The 22,820-nt window shown below is 49.6% G+C and overlaps 1 protein-coding gene across 1 annotated transcript in view; it reads left to right on the plus strand.

Moving 5' to 3' along the window:
* Positions 1–22,820, plus strand: part of LOC138521943 (prostate stem cell antigen-like) — an 80,958-nt gene that overhangs the window by 35,684 nt on the left and 22,454 nt on the right. Inside the window, exon 2 of the mRNA XM_069635114.1 lies at positions 859–984. Within this exon, the coding sequence (XP_069491215.1) occupies positions 859–984 (126 nt within the window). The remainder of the gene's footprint in view (positions 1–858; positions 985–22,820) is intronic.

A 22,820-nucleotide genomic window follows, 5' to 3' on the forward strand; every position in this document is an offset into this window, starting at 1 on the left:
CTCTTTGTCCCTCCTCGCCTCTCCCTCTTTGTCCCTACTCGTCTCTCCCTCTTTGTCCCTACTTGTCTCTCCCTCTTTGTCCCTCCTCATCTCTCCCTCTTTGTCCCTCCTCATCTCTCCCTCTTTGTCCCTCCTCGCCTCTCCCTCTTTGTCCCTACTTGTCTCTCCCTCTTTTCCCCTGCTTGTCTCTCCCTCTTTGTCCCCACTCGCCTCTCCCTCTTTGTCCCCACTCGCCTCTCCCTCTTTGTCCCTACTTGTCTCTCCCTCTTTGTCCCTCCTCATCTCTCCTTCTTTGTCCCTACTTGCCTCTCCCTCTTTGTCCCTCCTCGCCTCTCCCTCTTTGTCCCTCCTCGCCTCTCCCTCTTTGTCCCTACTCGTCTCTCCCTCTTTGTCCCTACTCGTCTCTCCCTCTTGGTCCCTACTCATCTCTCCCTCTTTGTCCCTACTTGCCTCTCCCTCTTTGTCCCTCCTCGCCTCTCCCTCTTTGTCCCTCCTCGCCTCTCCCTCTTTGTCCCTACTTGTCTCTCCCTCTTTGTCCCTCCTCATCTCTCCCTCTTTGTCACTCCTCGCCTCTCTCTCTTTGTCCCTACTAGTTTCTCCCTCTTTGTCCCCACTCGCCTCTCCCTCTTTACCCCCACTTGTCTCTCCCTCTTTGTCCTCAGCTGTTTCGACGCTTCCTTGCCAATGCCATATTGGACCCAATGGCCGCATGTTGCAGGAGTTGGCCTTGCAGTGACTTGTGTTTGGTTGAGATGCGCTTCTCTGCTGTTGCCTTGGCTCGTTTGGGCGGGGTGAAGTAGGGGGCTAGCGCAGGTGAGTCCCCCCCACCCTCATGCTTTTCTTTCTTCTCTCTTTCAGCTCAAGCACTCTCGTGCTACTCCTGCAGCGGGTCCGTCAATGGCGCCTGTGTGACGGAAGGGACATTGTCGAAAGTGACGTGCTCAGACACCAGCCAGAGGTGCGGCACCATCAAAGTGTCCTCAGGTGAGTCAGGCAGCAGAGTGCACGCACCCCGCCCCTCCCCCCTCCCCCCACCATCCCAGGAGTCTTGCGCAGACACCAGCTATAGGTATCAGGTGAGTCAGGCAGAGGAGTGCATGCATTTCACCCCTCCCCCTCCATTGCAGGATTCCTGCACAGACACCAGCCAGAGGTGTCAGGTGAGTCAGGCAGCGGAGTGCACGCACCCCGCACCCCGCACTACGCCCCTCCCCCCACCATCGCGGGAGTCCTGCGCAGACACCAGCTAGAGGTATCAGGTGAGTCAGGCAGAGGAGTGCATGCATTTCACCCCTCCCCCTCCATTGCAGGATTCCTGCACAGACACCAGCCAGAGGTGTCAGGTGAGTCAGGCAGAGGAGTGCATGCATTTCACCCCTCCCCCTCCATTGCAGGATTCCTGCACAGACACCAGCCAGAGGTGTCAGGTGCGTCAGGCAGAGGAGTGCATGCATTTCACCCCTCCCCCTCCATTGCAGGATTCCTGCGCAGACACCAGCCAGAGGTATCAGGTGAGTCAGGCAGAGGAGTGCATGCTCCTGATTGTGTTTGGGTGGCGGCGTAGACAAGAGGCGCAAGGTGCAGAGGGGGCGCGCGGAGTGGCCAGGGGACCCATGCAACACGTGTCTTTCGTGGTCGGCAGAAGGCTGCATTCATTAGAAAATGCCACCGTCTCTTGCATGCATGCATTGCTAGTGCAATGTGACATCCTGCACATGTGGCCAGCCCCCATTAACGCGACAGTAACTGTGTACCTAAAACAGCATACATGGACGGGTTGTGGGGGGTGGGGTGAGGTTGGGGTGCATGGCGACAGGCCTTCCACCACCACACGGAAACGGATCTGGGTAAAATCGGGGTAACTGATGATTGGGTGGCCGCCCAGACTAGTTCCACCTGCCACCAGCCCTCTACTGACCAGTCATTGCCTCATTACAGCTTCACCTGCGAAAATTGCACCCAGTGATTGCCTCATTACAGCTTCACCTGCGCAAATTGCGCCCAGTGATTGCCTCATTACAACTTCACCTGCGCAAATTGCGCCCAGTGATTGCCTCATTACAGCTTCACCTGCGAAAATTCGTCCAGTGATTGCCTGCCTCATTGCAACTTCACCTGCGCAAATTCGCCCAGTGATTGCCTCATTCCAGCTTCACCTGCGCAAATTGCGCCCTGTGATTGCCTCATTACAGCTTCCCCTGCGCAAATTCGCCAAGTGATTGCCTCATTACAACTTCACCTGCGCAAATTGTGCTATTCTCCACCCACAGGGGAAAACGTCTATGTGACCGTCGCAGGAAGGTCCATTTTGCAAATGCAGTCGCTGCATCAATGTTTTTTCTTAGTCATTGGTGAACCCCTCTGACGTCAAGAGCTAGCGTAAGGATAATGATAGCTCTTGGCTTTCTTCCTCACCGGAAACAGCCTCTTCCTCCTAATTCATCTTGGCCACAACATCCGCAGTTATCCCAGAAAAGCACACATGAATCTTTTTCCAAAAATAGGGATGGCTTTAATGCCTTATCATTTCATGAAATCACTATGCATACAATCCTGTCTAAAACATGAGAGTGGACTGGTTACCCCTCCCTTAAGTTCACACTATTGGTATGGGCCAATATCTTAATACTGTGGGTCATTTTTAACACTGTAGTCAACCATGGATCTTTTTTTAACAAAATGTTTTATTCAATTCTTAGTTAAAATCAATACACATATAAAAAAAACACACCAAGTGTAAACAAAATATCTGTTCATATCAGATGTGCATCAAAAAGAGTTCTATAGTGGGGTTAGTACGTGATTATGGTTCTTGTTCAACAAACACAATATTTTTTGTTGGTCAGGAGTAAGCGAAAACGGCAAAAGCCTTGTTTTTTCTAAGGCAAATCCTATTTGCAGGTGGTGACACAAGTAAACATAATCATACATGGGTCATTACACAAGATTTGTCAAAGGCCCTTCCAATGTGGCCTCGGAAAAAGGGTTGAGGCTCTTTAATATGGCCTCAAGGATGGTTGACATATGTTTCGGCCCTGACTATTTTTTGGCATTATCCCTAATGCTAAACGACTGTTGTTTATCGGGCCTTCTTCAGGACAGGCTATTTCTTGGCATCCCGACTAGATCTCAACACCCCATACATTTTCTCTATATCTTGACACTGAATTTTAGTGCACGTGGACTTGGGCTATATCTTCAGAACTAATTTCTTCTATCTGGAATATGTAGATGTTCCTGCCATTGAACTGGTCCCCCGAGAAGAACAAATCAGGAAGTAACCAATCACAGATTGCTACATACAATCATGGCAATCCCAAAGAAATGTAGAGACCCACACAACTGTATATCGATATCAGCATTTATTTCCCATTTACTCTCTCACAAACTCCATCGGATAATGTTCTGAATGTTCTGACGCCATTCCTATCATCCAGATTTTCCATATGTTGGATATACTTTTATCTGAATTTGGGGCCGATTGACTTCCCTATCAAATTCCATGAAACCATTCCGATAATATTACATTTTGTGAAGATCGACATGTTTCGGCTTTTAGATTTCCACTATTCTTTCTTCAAGCAACTAAGTCTTCTTCAGGATAACTTAATTTCCAATAACCTACCTTAAATGCATATCTGTACACATCGAATATGGTTGGTCCATAAATCCATTGTGGTTTTCGAATAAATTGTTTGTAATTTATTGATGAATGATTTTCACATAATTGGAATGGTTTAATGGAAGTTGATAGGGAAGTCAGTGGACTCCTGGTTCGGAGAAATGTATACCCAACATATGAGAAAGCAGAATGTTAGAATCATTGTGTCAGAACATTTGGGAAATTACCCAATGGAGCATGTGGGAGAGTGACTGGGCTACGTAGGGAAGAAAGAGGACAGGCTCTTCCCAATGGGACCTTTTAACCTGACCAGATACCAGCACACCTGACACCCTGGGTAAGACCTCCAACACTTCTGTTACCACAACACCCTCAACACTTCACCTCCCCTAGGACTGTGCCAGTCCACAGCGTTCCCCAATATACTGTTGGAGGAAGCTTAGAGGAGACTGGGAGCCATGCAGGAGGGGACCCAGAGACCCGTGGCAGCCGGTAGAAGTGCAAGCAATACCCCTGCCGTACCCATGGTGCTGGGGTGCACTACATAAGGGAGCAGCCAAGTAGTGGTGCAAGTGACACTCCTTAACCCCTTTGATGTTGGGTTGGCCCACTACATAAGGGTCCTCAGAATAGCCTGTGTATATCTCTTGCAAGTAGGGAAATCCGAACCCTACATCACATGGAGACTGGGGGCTCTCTGGGCAGGAAGGGACAAGGAGAATAGTAGCAGAGCGGTGAGTGGCCTGGAGACCGGGAAGTGGGTGAGAAGGGACATGGCAAGTCGGGGAGCACGGGTGACACGGAGGAACAAGGAGAATAGGAAAGGGATGGGGAGTGGCCTAGAGAGAGTGGGGACTGCCCTGGAGGCTGGGAGCAGGTGAGGACAGACGTGGAGGGACAAGGAGACCAGGAAGAAGATGGGGAGGGACCAGGGTACTGGGGGTGGGTGACTGGTAACGGGTAAGCATGGATGACCCAAAGCGCTTAGCGTGAGCGGGTAATGGGGGACGGTGGCACCTGGGTACAAATAAGATTGAAAGATTGCTGAAAAGGCAAAATAAAGTGGGAAGAGATTTTCATATGGATGGCCTAGCGGGGAAAAGAGATCAAGCGGATGGAAGCGGGTGCTGTGGAGCAACAGAGACCCGTGCAACAAGAGCAGGTGACAATGACTGGATGCACTTAGAAGGACAGACTATTAAGGGTACAGGCGGGTGGTCGCAGAGAGAGGGTCCCAGGTGGGGGGATCTAGGTTTGGGAGGAAAGACTGTGAAGCTTCGGCTACGCTCCCGCTGAAGAGTGTCGGGCACTCTGATCTTTCTAACTGCACTGTTGAGTCCCTGTGCCTACCTCGAGGGGCCGGGGGTCAGGAGGTCGGGAGGTCAGGGGGGAGATCTTTCCATACAGCTGTAGGGGCTCAGGTCCTTTTTTAAAAAGCTAACTAGCAGACCTGACAGGGATGAATGGGCAGGCCTAACACTGAAGGGAGGGAGGATTAAGTACCATTCAGGGCAGCCTAGCGAAGGACTCTTGGAGTTTCCACCTGGGCAGCACTGGAAATGGAAACAATGTACTGGGGGAACCCTCTCCTCCTTGGCTGTGGGGGCAGGAGGTGGGGCTGAGGGGCGTGGCGCCAAGCCAGATAGCAACATAGTATCTCTTCATAGAACCCAATCCTGGCGATTTGCATACAAGCACAGAGCATTATGGGAACATATGAATGTCTACACTTGTACATTTGAAACATTTCTTATAGTGATTGAGTAAGAAACCATTTTACACGAATAATGGCAGTGAGACTCTGCTGTTTTGCTCAATCACTATACTCACCCTAACAAAGCGAGGTCTGCAGGACATATATACCAATATTGACACCCCACCCTCCCCGCTGGTACTGTGTGCTCCTCCATTGTTCAGGTTACCATCTCTAATTCGTCCCCAGGCCCACGCTTCGGCACCCTCATCTCACATCCTCCCATTTCTCTATAATCACCCCATAAGCGATACCAGGGCAAGCTCAGCTGGTCACTTCCTTCCCTCCCTCTGGGATCCACCGCGCTTTACCCCATCTGCCCCTCGGGTGTCATGTATCTAGCCGTGAAGGGATGCCATTCCATCTCTGTCGGCCGCGGCCTGCCATGGAGCCCTGCTGCGATTCTTTCCACCAGGTAGATATTTTTAGCCACATTGGTCCATTCTCTCTTGCCAGGTGTGCATTCGTTTTTCCTTTTAGTGGCGATGCATGCTCTGGCGGCCCACAGTAGTGCTGCCGCCATTTTTGGTAGCCTGAAGTAGTCCCCCTCCTCCGCCTCCATCCCAAACAGGACTAGCAGGGGGTTTTTGTCTCTAGGAATCCCCTCCGGGTCTCTGATCCAGCTAAGGATCTCATCTCAGAAGACCTGTATTTTAGGGCACGCCCACCACATGTGGCAGTAATCCACCCTCCCTGCACAGCCCCTCCAACACTGTGAGCTAACATCGGGAAAGATCCTAGACAGTCTGACCGGGTCAAACTGACATTGATGTAGGAGCTTGATCGCGTGCTGTCTGTACTGGCATGATAGTGATGTTTTATAAACACCCCTGCAAAGCCTATTCCAGAGGGACTCGTCGATTTCCATCCCCAAGTCCCTTTCCCAATGCCCTCTCAAGTTCTCTGTGGACCCGCCTCTCGCCCCAACCAAGGCTGCATACATGGCTGAGATTAAGCCTCGCATCGCCGTGCCTCTGTCAAGCGATTTCTCGAACCGCCTGAGCTCCCTACCAGTCTTATCCCGTACCTTTGCATCTGTAAGGGCCCCTTTCAGCTGCAGCAACAGAAATACTGAGAGTTTGCCTATCCCCAGGGCTTCCTCTAAGTCCACTATAGAAATGAAAGTGCCCCCTTTAAAGAGCTGCCCTATCCGCTTCAATCCCACTTCAACACAATCCTGAAACCTTCCTGAGTCCGGTATGGCGTCCCTCATTCCGGGTACCCACAGGTGCCCCAGAGGGGAGGGCCATGTGGTCACCCCCTTCATATCTGCCCCCTGTCTCCAAACTTCCCATATGGTTTCCAGGATGGCGTGATCCCGTATTCTCTTTGGTAATTTGTTCCTGGGTACCCACAACCATTCCCCAACTGTGGCCGGGCTCAGGTAGAAGTTATCCATCGCCGCCCATTGGTGATCTATCTGGGATCGCAAGTGGGGAATCAAGACTCTACGCTGTCTTGCCTTGTCGTAGGGTCGAATATCTGGAAGGCCAACCCCCCTTTGTCCGTTGGCAACATCAAGGTAGACCTGGGGATTCTGGTCTTCTTCCCCTGCCAGAGGAACTTGTGATGCGCCCCCTGTAACTCTCTAAAGAACCCCTCTGGTATGTGCACCGGTAGCATTTGGAATACATAATGCCCTCGGGAGGACCACCATCTTCAGTGCGTTCAGGCGACCCAGCCAGGAAATCGTCAGTTTTTGGCATTTTATCATATCCTCGTGTATTTTCAGCTTCATTGGGGGGAAGTTAGCATTGTTTAAACTCTCCAGGTCTCTAGTGAGATTAACACCCACATACCTCATCCCAGAGGCACTGATCTCCAGCCCTTGTGGGGTGAATCTCCCAATGCCCCATCCCTAAATCTATCCAGGGGGAGGAGTACCGACTTCTCCCTATTCACAGTGCCACAGTGCTCAATCAGCCGGAGGACCGCTGGAACAGAGATCGAGGGTTCGCTCGGGTGTAGCAACATGTCATCTGCATACAGGGCGACTTTATATTCCACCCCTCCCATTTTGATGCCCTGCACCCCTGGAGCATTCCTGATCCGCTGAGCAAGGGGCTCTATCGACAAAGCGTACAGTGTTGTGGAGAGGGACCCCCCTGCTTGGTACCCCTCCCGAGCTCGAACCACCTCGGGAATCCCCCGTTCACCATAACCGATGCCATAGGGGACCTATAGACTGCTAAGATGCCCGAAGCAACCTTTCCCCTATGCCAAACTTGATCGAGAAGGCCCTAAGAAACCCCCATTCCACCTGATCAAAGGCCTTCTCCGTGTCTATTGAAAGGAGACCTGGGTCCCCCCATCTCTTGGGCTGCGTGTATGAGGTGTAATGTCTTCCTCATCGTATCCGCTCCCTGTCGACCCGTAATAAACCCAACCAGGTCCGAATGGATCAGGTTTGGCATATGCCCTTCCAGTCTCGTGGATATCACCCTGGTGTACAACTTGGCATCTATATTGAGGAGAGAAATTGGCCTATATGGCCCACAGCTCCGATGATCCCTACCCTCCTTGGGGATAACTGTGATCATGGCACATGAGAACGACTCTGGTGCCCTGCCTGTGTCTTGAATGTAGTTGAACAACCTTGTCAAGAAAGGGAGTAGGGTGGGAAGGAATGCTTTATAGAACCCAGCAGTGAAGCCGTCCTCTCCCACCGCCTTTTTAACATCCTCCTCCCTAATAGGGGCATCCTATGCAGAGGACCCCTCCTCAGAGAGTTTGGGGAGGTCAATGGCCTTCAAGTAGGCACCGATGTCTTGTGCCTTGGGGGAAGCCTCCGATGCATACAGGTTTTCATAAAAAGCAGCAAACGCTTTGGGAATTTCCTCCCCAGTAAGGCGTGCCACCCCGTCATTCCCACCTATTTCTGCAACCCACCTATCCGCACGCTGACCTCTCAGTTGCGTGGCCAATAAGGAATCTGCCTTATCCCCCTTTTTGTAGAACTTTTGTTTGAGGAAAAGCAAGCTACGGACAACTTTCCCTTCTTCCAGAAGTCTCAGTTCTTCCCTCTTGCCCCTAGCCTCCAGTATGCTCTCCTCCCGACTCCCAGATGGGTCATGGGCCTTTGCCTCCAGGTGTCTTATCTCCTCCCTCAAACTCCTCTTAACAACCGCCCTTCCCTCTTCCTACGGGCCCCTTCCCGAATCAAGATCCCTCTCCACATGGCCTTCCCAGCCTCCCATACAACCCTCATATCCACCTCCCCATCATCATTGACCTTAAAATATTCCTCTATTTCCTTGTTCATCTCAGAGGAGAACACTGGGTTCTTCCAAAGCGAATCATTGCACCTCCATTTTGATCCAGTCGGGAAAATCCCTACCCACTGTATATCCACCGTTACCATATCATGGTCGGACAATGAGATTGGGACGATCTCAGAGCCCCTTGCCTCCTCCCACAGATGTCTCGATATGTACAGGTAATCAATTCTCGCGTAGGTCCCATGGGGTGGGGAGTAAAATGTGTAACCTCTTATCCCTGGGTGGAGATGTCGCCATATGTCCCTGAACCCCCACTCTCCCAGTGAGTCATGAAACTCGCAGTATGCGGGGCTGGGTGTCTCCCTCACCCTTTCCCCCTGGCTCTGCCTGTCCATGACCGGATCAGCCCATGTATTGAAGACCTACCCTGTGATCAGATGCCCCGAATTCTCTATGAGGATGTTTGCCATTGTATCCATCAAGAAGCGTAACTGTCCCTGGTTGGGCGCACACACAGTGGCGAACGTAAACCGCGTCTTCCTAATATCCCCCAAAACCAGTAAGGCTCTCCCATTTACATCTGACCAAACCTTGGTGATCTCCATCCTCAAACCCTTCCGTACCTGCATGCCCACCCCAGCCTTTCTAAGAGGGCCTGATCCCCAGAATTCCCGGCCTGCACGCCCACAAGGGACCCTTCTTTCCTCCCCTTTGGAGTACCTGGTTTCCTGGAGAAACATAAGATCCAACTGCAAACTCGGGAATTCCCTAGCCACCATAGATCGTTTGGTAGGTAACTTCAACCCTTTCACATTCTGGGTGCCTATCCGTAGGCAACCATCCCCTGGTCTGTACCCCTTCAAGATGCTCATGTTATCCCTGTCCGGGGGTTGGACTTCACTACATCAGCCTGGACTCTGCACAGACTTAACTCTACTTCTGAAGCACACCGTACCAGTTGGGTTCCCCCATCACCCCCCTTCCATAGCCCCCAACCCACCCACCACCCCCTTCCGATGCTCGGCTATGCCCTGTTGTCATAACCAGGTGAAAACCGAGCCTCCTATGGGTGCCCCCTCCTGGGGAGGGTCCCTTTTCCTCCACTCCTCATGTTCTTGAGCCCCACTATTTACCCAAATTCAAATCAGTTGCTCCTTCAAAATATCTACACATTCCCTATTCCCCTCCACTAACCGCCTCCAACTGAACCTTGAGATTAATCGACCCTTCAAAAAGCAGAAACTTTAAACTACAATGCCCCCACCCTTAGATGGAGATAGATAAAGGTACCCAGACCCCCATGTCCGGGCTGGTTACGACACTCCACTCCCGAAACTCTGCCACCCCAAGGGGGCCGCCATCACACATCTCCCCCGTTCCCCTCTGCTAGAGGAGTGTTCAGCTTCCTGATCTCCCACGAGCCCCTAATTCGCCTCCTCCTTCCACTTGGTTTTTAACACCGTCCTTCATCCGGCCTCCTCTCCCTGGAGGTGTGGGGAGCCTCTCCTTCTGCCATCAATTCACTCATAGCCCTCGTGATTTCCACCTCCGAGGTCAGTATTTGCTGCCTTCTACTTCAAACGATATGGAGAAAGGGACCCTCACCTGTATCGGATCCCCTTAACATTTAGCCACCTCGTGAGGGGGCGCAGAGCCTTCTCTTGGAGAGGGTGAGGGAGGACAGGTCCTGGAAGACAGTCACCTTTGCCGAGCCATACATTACGGAGCCCTTCCTTCTTGCCTGTTCCAAGATCTGGAGTCTATCACTATAGTTGTGGAAGCGAACAAGCATGAACCTGGGACTATTACCTGCCCCCCCCAGCTCTGTGTATCTGCTCTATCTTGACATCATCAATGGTGTTGTATTCAAAGATAAGTTTAGTAACGGCGTAGAGGGCGCTCCGCAAGTCCTTCTCTGTCTCCCCCTCTTTCTCAGGAACCCCGAATAGGCAATGGTTGGTGCGCCTCCTGTGGTTATCTAGGCCGCCCACCTTCAGGAGGATTTCCTCCTCCCTTCTTTTAACCTCTGTGGAGCCGCATGTCGATCTGGGTCTCCAACGTGTCCAGGGAGGCCTGGTTATGTTCCACCTCCACCAGTCTTTCCTCCATCCTGTCAATTCTGTTTGTGATCCTGTCCCCTCTTCCCCCCCCAATGTCCGCCCTCATGCTTCTCATCTCCTCAAGAAGGGCCGCTACATCTTTTTTTCGTGGCACCCGCGTCTTCACCCATCGTTGACCCCTGGCCCCTGTCGGGTGTTCTCCTGGCTGGTATCCGTGGGGCGTACACAAAAGGGGCCATTTTCTTCCTCACGTCTATGTACTGCCCCCACCCCTCCTTCCCCATGCAGTGGGGACCCTGGAGTGGCCCGTCCGTCCTTGGGCCGTGTCGTTGTGTCCTCAAGGCCCGATGGTGTATCTATATGTTGTTACTGCACCCCTGCGGGCGGTGTCCCCGGGGGGCGCTGCAGATGTCTTGGATGACTGTGTGCGGGGGGAGGCGGGCCCACACCCCTGCACCATCCCAGGGGGCCCACACCTCCCTACGTAAACTCACCGTCCTGCACTTCCTTTCCGATGGCCCTGTTGGGTGGATACCACCTCCCACTACTTTACCGTCAGCTGGACCTCGGTGTGATCTTCGGTCCGAGGGAAGGGGTGCATTCCTTGTGGGAAGCCCGGGGCGGCGGGCACAAGCCCCGTGATCGGGGGCCCTCACCTCCCCCGACAAACCCAATGTCTCTTGTCGGACTATAGCGTAGCTTGATTCCCTCTCTTCGCAGAGCTACGACACCTCCAATGTTAGGGGAGGTCTCCTTCCCGGGGTCACCTTCCTCTTGTCAGGTTAATGTAACCCCCCCGGCAGGGTACTACTGCGGGTTTGGATGCCACCCCTGTGTTCGAGTCTCTCTCCTTCTGCCTCTGCCCTCTGTCTCCTTAGTGCTGCCAGCCCTTAGCCACTCTCACAGTCCGGGTCCGGGATCAATGTCTTTCCACCCCAAATGGGGGCGCCTTGCATTGGTTCAACAGCTGGGGTGCCTCTGGGGGGGGGGGCTCAGGGTCCTGCGTGTCTTGTGTTGTTCCTGGGGGGACCCACGTGGCAGCGGCCCCTCCTCCGTTCTGTTGATGTAGTAGGGGGGCCCAGAGCGTCTTCGCCACCTTCACATAGACTACCTCCTGCCCTATAGGGTCCGGCGCCAGTTTGGCGGGTCCAGTGCCCAGCGTCTCCCCCCTTGGGACCCCAGTCCTTCTCGTGTTGCGGGGGCCCCCAGTCTTTCCACAGGCTGTCCGGCTGTTGGAGGTAACCTCTGGGCCACCCCCTGCTTGACCCTCGCCAGGATTCAGCATGCTGCCTTCGCCGGGTCCGGTGCGGCACTCCGATCGCTCCGGCGGGGTGCGCTTTCTCCCTACACTCTACCCGCACCTCAATGGCACAGTCTTGCGATCCTTGCCGTTCCCCCACCAGGTCTCCACCGCGGTACGGAGGTGCCTCTGAGTGTCACTGGTCCCCTAGTTCAGCATTATGGGCTTCGGGAGTTGCTGGGGGGTCCCCTGTTCACATTACACTAAAAGCGGGCAACACATTTTCAAACAAAGGTATTCGCCATTTTCGAAATCGTTTTAATGGGCAGCGGATGTTTCCAGTGGATGCCAACATTGTGTGCGTCTGTGTTCGGTCTCCCGTGCGAAGGCTTCTGGGAAGCCTGGGTAACACTGCTTCAAAGCAGATATGGCCGGTAGTGTTATGACTGTCCCCTGATGGCACAAGTCAGCCACCTGCGCCCCGATGGGCAGACTGCTTTCAGAAGACCAGGCAGTGCCCTGTGCCAAGCCTTCTGAAGGTAGGTCTGGTGTTTAAGCAGATCTGGGAATGTCCTAGGGGGCAGGGCTCCAGGAGGAGCTGCGTTCAGTCTTGTTCCCGCCCATTTCCCGTGCTGCCACCTGGGCAGGAACGAATGGAAACACCTCCCATCTCAGGAGGAGAGGCCCTGATCTCAACAGTTGGGATATTATGCAACTAACAGAGCTGGAAACAACCGAAAGCCCGGCTCCAGAACATGAGGGCCGGCCACAGCGGCATGAGCACAGGTCTCACGGTTGCCTTTTCATGCTGCAAACACAACAGAATATAAATGAGAACACAGGCAGACCTGCTCCCTCCAGAGCCTCTAGTGGGCCCAGGAAACAAAGTAGCAAACACCACGAAACGTCGGTCATGGCAGGGTATCACAAGCAACACAAAACGTATGTTGGACTACATCTCCCATGATCCTTCACCGCTGACTTTGATGGCTAGGGATAATGGCAGTCCAAAACACAGCAGAGCACACCAGCAAAATGTGAAGTTCTCTCTCCCACTCACTACCTCTTTCTTCCCCACTACCCATCTTTCCATCTCCCTCACTGCCCACGTCTCCCCCCATCCCCCTCTCCAGTGGAGTAACATTGCTGAAAATGTTGGGGGGGGGGACAAACACCCCTGTGCCCCTAAAATTACGCCCATGCCCCTCTCACCCATTCTTTCTCTCTACCTCTTTATCTCTCACTACCCACATCTCCCTCTCTACCCATCTCTCCTTCTCGTTCTCTCCTTCTCCCTTTCTCTCTCTTCCCTTCTTCTTCCGTCCCCCTCCCTATAACTCGCTCTCCTTCACTACCCACATCTCTGAACCACGACGGCCGACCCAGCCCTTTAAGACGAGGTAGCAATACTTTGAGATGGATGGGGATTCAGAAGATACTCAAACATCAATAATCAGACTAACTCAGAAAGTTGGCAAAGTTTGACTGTTTTAATGTCAATTATCTAAAACAGGGAGATCAACGGACGTCTCAGAGCATGATCTCAAAGAAATTAATAAAAAACATTACTTTTATAGTAAATACTCGTCATTGCTGACGTCAACCTATGTATTTGCTAACATCATCCTACGTGGCAAACTACAAAAACCTAGTGCCAAATGTGATAGGCTTAGAGGGAACATCTAGGTATACGTTCCTTACTAGTCTAAGAAAGTGATAGAGTCTCTAGTATCAGGTAGGGCAACTAGGACCTCCCTTCAAACAGATCACTATAAACGTCACTAAATACACAACGTCCCATTGGTTACAGAAACTATAGGGCTCTTAACTACGTGGCCACCTATAATTGGTTGGCACCCTTACATCCGTCAGTACTTTTCCACCTACGCCAGCAGCACACAGGCTGGTCTCCAGGTGCTGGTGGGTTGGTCTTGACCATCGCTTCCCACCAATTAGCATATCATCTATCATCACCTCAGTGGTCTGCACGTCAATTAAGCCTTTGAACTTGGCCTTGGAAATGTTCCTTGCTCTGGAGAAAATTAGGGAGTGGAGGCACGCTCCGTCTCCTTGCGTAGGTGTGTTTCATCAAGATTGTGCATTATCACCCCTCCACGTGACTGAAGACCACAAATTTGAGCTCTGGTGCATTTAAAATACTATTATTTAATGAACCTCTGACGTCTTCCTTGTTTTCGTGCACGTCTTCTAAACAGGAGTTTTGTTCTTTCACACAATTGTAACTAATGTCTGCTCATCCCAGACTGGCATGGCCTTAGCTCCTTGGGGTCGATCCACCCTCGCCTTTCTGAGATTCGCCTGTAATTCACTTGCTTTTCTTAACTGCGACGCACTGGAAAAGGCCTTCCTTTTTTAGGTCCAGATCTGCTATAATGCGTAGTGGAATCGTCCATAGTTCACTCACTAATATATATATATATATGTTGGGGCTTGCCGCAATCTATTAATTACATAGCTAGCCTCAAGAATACTTTGTCGACTTGCGTTTCTTTGCATCTGTACACATGTAAAATAACTTGATATCGTCATCGTTTCTGTAGCATATGCCTCTTCATCTCAAGCCCGAAATGTTACTTATCTTTGATACTTTCTTTGATGCTTATAGAATATCTACGTTTTCTTGTCTCTGCATTTCTTCTGGGTGCATCAGTCTTGCTTTGTGTGACGTCACCAATCTGCTCTTTTGCTCATTTCTGACTCTTCTTTTGGGACTTCATTCAAACGGCCATCATACTGTCTTCTATGCAAGTGTGGCTTTCCTAATGGGAACCTTGCTTCCAGGATTATCCTTGTTATTGGTATTTTCACTGGTACTGCATGTACTTCACACTCTGGTTCCCAACATATAGGCAATATGGGCGAGATGCTTGAGGTGGGGCTACTTCTCTACATCTCTCTTCCCCTCTCAGCCCTTTATCGCTCTCTGTCCCTCTCAACTCTCCCTCTCTTTTGCTCTCTCCCCCTCTGTCTCTCCCTCTCACCACTTTCTCTCCTTCTCTTTTCCTCTCAGCCTTCCCCTCTCTCGCTCTCCCTCTCTCCCCTCTCTCCCCCTCTCTCTCACTCCCCTCACCTCTCTCTCTCTTTCTCACTCTCTCACTTCCTCACTCTATGTACATTTCTCTCTCCCCTCTCGCTCTTTCTCTCCCTCACCCCCTCTCTCCACTCTCTCTCTCTCCCCTATCTCTATCTCCTTCCTCTCTCTCTCCCTCTCTCTCCATCACCCTCTGCCTTCTCCCCTTTCTCTCTATCTCCCCCTCTCCCTCTCCCTCCTCTCTCTCCCCCTCACCTCCTCTCCCCCTCTCTCCCTCACCCCTCTCTCCTCCCATCTCTCTCTCCCTCTCCCCCTCTTTGTATCCCCTCTCTCTCTCGCTCCCCTCACCTCTCTCTTTCTCGCTCTCTCACTACCTCACTCTGTGTACATTTCTCTCTCCCCTCTCGCTCTCTCTCCCTCATCCTCTCTCCTCTCTCTCTCTCCTCCCTCTCTCTCTACTCTCTCTCCCTCTCTCCCCCTCACCCCTGTCTTCTCCCCTTTCTCTCTATCTCTCTATCTGTCTCCCTCTCCCTCTTCCCCTCACCTCTTCTCTCTCTCCTCTCTCCCCCTCACCCCCTCTCTCTCTCCCTCTCCCCCTCTCCCTCTCTCTCTCTCTCTCTCTCTCTCTCTCTCTATCTCTCTCTCCCTCTCCCCCTCTATCTCTCTCTTGCTTTCTCCCCCTCACCCATTCTCTCTTCTGTCTGTATGCCCCTCTCTCTCTCTCTCTCTCTCTCACACACACACATTCTACACATTTTGCTACCAGCATCAGGAACTGACAGGTGTAGGGGAGGGCGGTCAGCTGAGAATGCCTCTTGCTTCTGCCCAGCCCCCCGAGCTTGCCTGGTCGAACCCCAAACAAGCCTACCCACCCTCACTAAATGTCCCCCAAACTCTGCAATGCCATCTCTAACAGTAAACAACCCACCTTGAATGTTTAATTATTCATTATTGCTGTACATATAAGAATAACAACTTTTTGCACAACAGAAAAAGAAAACACATTATAAAACACATTATAAATATTATATAAAACCATGCAAAAATGTCATTCTATACATTTCTTTCCCCCCTAAAAAGAATCTTACTAAATCCTTTCTCTAGAAATGTTAAGACCACAACATCTAAAATGAATTCTCACGTATTTAAGATCCTAGCCCAAAAGTGATCGGCAGCGTCTCCATAGCCTTTCCCACCTGGCCGCCTTCTCTTGAGCCCCCACGAGGTCCTTACTTAGCAGCGCATTTTATTTAAATCTAAGCATCTCGGCTTGCGGAGACCTTGACTGATGCTTTAACAAATAATTAGGCAGCCCATTAAAAGCTCTGAATCCAGATCTAAAATGGTAAAACAGATGACAATCCATTGCTAATGACCGATTCTTGTTCCAATCTCGTTCAAACGATCTTATTTCACCTCAAAAGGATTTTCTATTAGATCTTGTGTAGTAACACCGTGTATCTTCAAGATGGCAATTACCAATTTTTTCCAATTTAAGAAGACAGAACATTTTTCTTCACCCAATTCCACATTTAGGTCCCCCCCAGATGTGCACTGTCTCCAGAGCTCTGGTCCTCTCTGGGCTGGACTGCTGCATCAGTCTCTTTCTAGATCTGCCTGTCTCTACTCTTCGCCCTTCACAGCTTATCTAGAACAGGACTGCAAGACTTGTCCTTGGCCTCAAGCCCAGGTATAGTATCTCTCCAGCCCTGAAATTTCTCCACTGACTCCCTGTGGCTGCGAGGATCAAGTTCAAGACCCTCTGCTTCGTCCACAAGGCTTTCTGGGGCCTGAGACTGTTCTACCTCCAACTTTCCTCTTCCTAAACATCTTCCTTCTGGAGCTCTCCGCTCATCCACCTCCAACTCTCTGAGAGTCAGACGCTTCTCCAAGCAGAGAGTTGGGGGCAGATCTTCTCTTCAGTTGAGGCCTGCCTCTGGAACAGCCTCCCTGCCTCTCTCAAATTTGAGCAGACCCACCTCTGGATCCGGAAGCAACTCAGACCTTCCTTTTCGCTCCCGCTTTGTCTCTTCCTCTCCCGTGCTGAAGTACCTAACTGCTCCGCGCACTGGGCACCTGGATACCTTCAGAATTTAGGCCCAGGCTCCTGCATGTCCAGCTGCTCTTGCACTGCCTCCAGGCTCTCCCAGCATGTAAGGGTCTGTACCTGCAACCCTACAGTCCCTTCTCTTTGGACATATGAGCCACTCGCTGGCCACGCTTATTGAGTTACCTGCACTCCTTCCTTCCGCTGCCCTCTGGCACTTCTCCCCTTACCTTTCCCTGCACTTGCGCAATCTGAATGACACAAGGCCTAGAAGATCGCTGTTTTGTCCTCCTTTTGTTTCCCCCTCCTTGTCTTGTCTCGTCTAGAAACACTTCTGTACAGGCACGTTATAAATGCCATATCATATCATATATGAAAAAGGAAAGGGAATTTGTTGGAGGAAGAAGTTGCTTCTAGAGTAATTGAACCATTTTCCAATAAATTTGACCTTTAGAGACAATAACCCAGTTTTTTCATGTTTTATAATTGGAAAAGGGATCTCCTGTGACAAAGCCAAGGCTTTCCTCCAAAAAAGACCTTTTGCCAAATCCCAACTGGAAGGCAGCCAGCCCGTTTCAGCCCCATACAATATCCAAGGAATGATTTTTTGATGGTAGCAGTTGAGCCTAGGTATAGCGGAAAATTGCTCACATTTCCTAATTAGCAGCTGTAATTCGGTCGCATTCACGGCTGCCAAATTTCTCATAAAATGTGAGTATATCAATTTAGAACGCTTTGTGAGCACATTTATTCCCAGGTATCTGAAACGAGTTCCAACTGTGAGTGACTTAATGACCAAGTGGATTTAAGTTTTGCTCGCTTAGTGTAGTTGAGTATCAGGATCTTTGATTTGCTGAAATTTAGATATACATCCAGATTACTAAAGTACCGGTTTGTCACAGTCAAAGTATGCTGCAGAGTGATCGGTGTTGTATCGAATAAAGCAATGTCATCCACATAGGCCAAATAATTCATAGGCATTGATCCCAATTTCAGTGGCAAGGAGCGAGACTCAGGCAGAAATTCACCAAAGTCATTAACATAAATGTTAAACAAAAAAGGTGCTAAAACGCATCCCTGTCGAATCCCACGATGCGTATATATCCCTCTTGTGGTATTCCCAGCTTGATCTAATCTTACTTTAATCCTGGTGTTAGTATGTACGGCCATGAAAATACTGAGGATACCTTGTGGAGAACCCAAAGCGTTCAAATTTTGCCAAAGAATGTTCCTATTTATGCAATCGAAGGCTTGCGAGATGTTCAGAAAAGTGTAATAAATGGATCACCTTTGTTCAACAGCCTGCTTTTGTAGCAGATTTATTAAATAACAATTGAGAACTGTCGCAGTACCAGCTTTAAAACCTGAATCCCAAATTCCTGCCATTAATGCCCAACTTTGGAGTTCTTGGAGTATATGAGACCCACAGATTTTACTTGCTGAGTCTAAAAGTGATGGGGCACGGTAATTTCCCAGAAGCATCCTATCCCCTTTCTTATATATGAGACTCATGATTGCCTCTCGCCAAGATAAGGGAAGACTGTTTAAGGAGGGAATATTAGTGAAGGTAGCTGACCACAAAAGGACATTAGATTTGAATGTAGTATTAGCCGGGACATCTGGCACTGGTGCATTTTAACCTTTAATTCTCATAATACAATGTTGCACAGATAAAAGACCCCACTGTACGTAATCAATCCATTGGACCGTACAGTCAATATCCCTAGGCGCATCGCCCAAATCCGGGAGTGAAGATAATTCTGCTAAATGTTTTTCCCATTTAGAGGCTTCAATAGGTTGGACCTGAAGGTGCCTTGCAATGCTGGTGATTTAATGAATCCCCAAAAAGAAGCCGAATCTCGTTTCAAGACGGCCTTCAGCTTTGCCGCAGCATCCGCCATTTTCATTTCGGCCCTGTGGTTTTTAAGCCATTCGTTATAACCTCCCTTCAGGGAGTTTGCTTCTTCTTTGTAAGACTCCTGAGTTTTGGGGAACGCTCCCGAAGATTTATTTAGGATGCCCTTTCTTTCACAAATATTCTGGTGAGTAGCATGAGGTCTTGATTGTATTAGAGCCCTTAATACTCCTTGAACCACCTGATCATATATAGAGGGTTCTAGCCGATAGTCCTCATGCACATGTTCCAGTGCTGAAATAGCGTTGTTAAATTTAATAGCTACGGCAGGTTTCCATGTTAGAGCACGGTTTCTAGGATCTACTTCTACTGCTAAATTGATACAAGGACGTCACACAGTACAAATGATCAAGTCCAAGTATAGCGCCACCAGACCGCGGTCACTGCTCATCCGATCAACCACCTCAAATTTCAGGCAACAAAAACTCAGATCATAAGGCAAGGAAGTGTAGTCAAGAGTCGATCTCGCAAAACCATTTCTCCATGTGAACTATGGTGGAATGTCATTTTCCTGTGTTCCCGTTCCCAATGCACAGTCCCCAACTACACATAGGGCCTCATTATGGAGTATGGAGGTAGTCATGGTTCTATTAGCACCATGGCTGCCTCCAAAGCCGGGTCCGGGTCTGGTCTGGCTGAATGGGGACTTACCGGGTCATTCCGACCTTGGAGGACCCGGTAAGTCCCCATTCAGTAGACCATTCCCCATTCCCACTTGCGGCTCCCGCTAATGGACCTTGGAATTGGGCGGTAAGGATTTACCGGCACCGGCATTATTACCAGCGACGGTTAACCCTTACCACCCAACTCAGAATGAGGCCCATAGTCTCACGAACTAGAGAACCCTGTGTCTCGCCAGCGACGAGACCCCTGCTCAATCCTGTTCCAAGTAATAGTGGGGGGTCGAGACATTCACAATTCCAATCTCCCAGCACAAGAACACTAAAGGCATTCACATCTTCCACCTGTAAAATCAAGTCTGAAAAACATTCCCTAGAAAAATGGCAAGTTCTCACTTTTAGGATTAAAAAATAAAGATGAAACTCATACAGCCCGCCTCTGGCCCTCAACAGAAGCACTTGACCAAGTTAGTTTAACCAAATGTACGTCACCCCTTTGTGTGTCCACCTGTGTCATTATAAGACATGAGTTGTTCTTAAGGGCACATAGCAGGCCTCCGCCCTCCATCGGTGATTGGTTATCTAGGTTTCCTGGAGGCGTATTAGCGTATAAGTACATAAGACGGCTAAATATTAGTATATCATCTACAATTCCAGGATGCTGTAGGAAAGAGTTGATCTCAACGAGTTTCTGCCCCCCCCCATCCGAGTACCACCATGCAATACTTTTAGAATAGAATTCCAATTGTAGTCCGCTTGGTTAGGTAGAGGTTTTGTGTTGATAAAATTACACACTCTATAAGCAGAGACATGCATACTTATTTTAAGGGATAGACGCTGCAAAAAGGTTTTGAGTGAAAGTTCCAGAGTGCTCTTCGACTCTCACCTGTACTATTGAGAGAACTTCTAGCTTCATCGAACTAACCACATCAAAGCCCAGCAGCAGTAAAGCCTCTGTCTCAGCTAATACCAAATTTCTTATCATCCGTGAGCAGAAATACAATTTATCTAGCTGCAATCTTTCATTTCAGGGGAAATCCACCAATGCAATGTCTTTTGAGGTTACCAATCTAAGATTAGGAATAGCAGAAAATGTCAGAATATGAGTTCAATTTAATGAAAAGATATCACCCTCGGGAAGTATGTACTCAATGAACAAGATGGGATCATCTGTAAATTGAAAATTTGAACCCACATTTCACCACCACCTGGATTTCCCCAACTCTGAGGTCATGTTGCAAATTTTCTGACATTGCTATCCAATTGATGGATGCCCCCGCCCTCTAAACCTTGAACCAAAGGCCTTACACATGGGTCAGCAGAACCCACCTCTTCCCCAACAATGCCCTCCCCCTCCTTTCCTCCAAGGTGAGAAAGAAGAAAGGCGTGTCTTCCGAGTAACCAGCCCCCAAGAATCCATGGCCCCCACGCCCTCTGAAAGATGAACCAGCTGTCCCACAACAGGTTTACCAACACCTCCCAACCGCAAGGCCCTCTCTCTCCTCTGCTCCAAAGTAAGAAAGGAGGGGGAACTATCCCCAGAACGTACACCCAAACCAAGGGCACTAGACTCCACCAGCAGAGACCTACTCACCCCTTCTCCGATATAAGGAGGGAGGCAGGGGCAACACCTGCGGGACCTATAGATCTTGTGCCATTGACCTGCGCTATGTCCCTGTCAATCATTGTTACACCACAACATTCCGTGACATCTCCCAGGTCCATATTCCCAGAGCGGTCCTGACAAACTACCTCCACATTCAGGGTTTTAGAAACATTCATCATTGGTGTTTGTGCCTTAGCTCTCAGCAAAAAGATTGGAGCCAAACATCTTGCGTAATGGGTGTAGGTTTTTGGACCTTGGTTTGTGGTAAGAATATAGGGGCTAGAGGTCTCAATAAGGGGGCCGTAGTACATTGTGCACACCCCGGGGATGCCGTCAAGACGGCAGCACAGCCCTGGGGAGCCTCCGAGTCAAGATCTGTAGAATTCATGTCATTGTGCAACTTTAGGTTCCTTAAATATTTTCATGAACTGTTATTTCTAGGTTTAGGAACATTTTTCATGTTTTAAAAAAAAAACTTTTTACCCATTTCAATACAGACAGGTATCGTATTTGTAATTTTGTGCAGACACTGCCTGGGTGCTAGAAGCACTTTGTCCTCCAACACCACCTGTGTACGTTTGCCTGATTTCTTTGAGCTAGTAGAATTTGTATCAATGGTGGGGCCCTCTTGTGGGTCATTAGCAGCCCAATCTGAAGCAAGGAACCCTCCTTGTGAACAGGGGACCTGCTTCCCATCCCATCAGGCATCAGGCATTCATGAACACTCATTTTTCAGACAGAGGCAGGAGAAATCAGACACCTGGGAGGGTTTCCTCATCATGTCTTTATTGATGGAATAACAGGACACTCTCAAAGGCATTTTTGCCTCCAACCCAGTTTTATAGCCTTTTAAGATTACGCAACACTTTCATGCAAATGAACACCTTTTACAGGGTATGCTTTTGATAGGTCAATTTAGTCAGAGAGAAGACAGTATCATTGGATAACCTTTTGTCACATGTACAACAATTCCACATTAGCATATCTTGCATACACAATTTTCTCTGATGCACGAAACTGTTATGCTTATTTTAGACTTGGCTGGGCACAACTATGACAGTGTTCAACTCCTGCCAAGAACATCTCCACGCACCGCTGTCTGGGCCCTTATCTGTTTGCTGAGATTATGGCAAATTAGTTAGTGCTTAACCTCCTTGGAAAATATATACTTTATTTTATGGTTGCCAAAATAATAAAGCTGCCTCTCGGAATAGTTTGTATGACAAACGTTGTACCCTCTTCCATAAGAGCATAGATAAATGTGTCAAAGCTTCTATTACTGGCCTGACATTATCGCAATCTTGTCTGATTCCTTTGCCAATTTCCATGTTTAAACTAAGAAAGCCTCATTATCTCACTGCGGGATGCTGCCAAAGACTATTTCTAAATGCATCAGCCTCTCTTGCTCGTCTGAAAAACGTTGGCATGAGTTATAGTCCTGACCACAAAAGTGATGGGTGGAAGGTTTCGAATAAATCTAAACCACTGGCAATTGCTCTGGGCAACCTTCCACACCACCATTTTTAGCCCGTCTGCACCATTGCAAAGTCCCACACACTTGGCTTGGGACTGGAAACCATTTTGCATTTGAATATTCTTTCTAAAATATATTTTTGTCTGGCACTGTACCTTTCTTCAGGGAGCAGGGAGCTATATTCTTTATGAAATCAAGCTTCTCTCACTTTGT

Source organism: Ambystoma mexicanum, chromosome 13 (assembly GCF_040938575.1).
Source record: "Ambystoma mexicanum isolate Mex_15411 chromosome 13, UKY_AmexF1_1, whole genome shotgun sequence".
Taxonomy (NCBI): Eukaryota; Metazoa; Chordata; class Amphibia; order Caudata; family Ambystomatidae; genus Ambystoma; species Ambystoma mexicanum.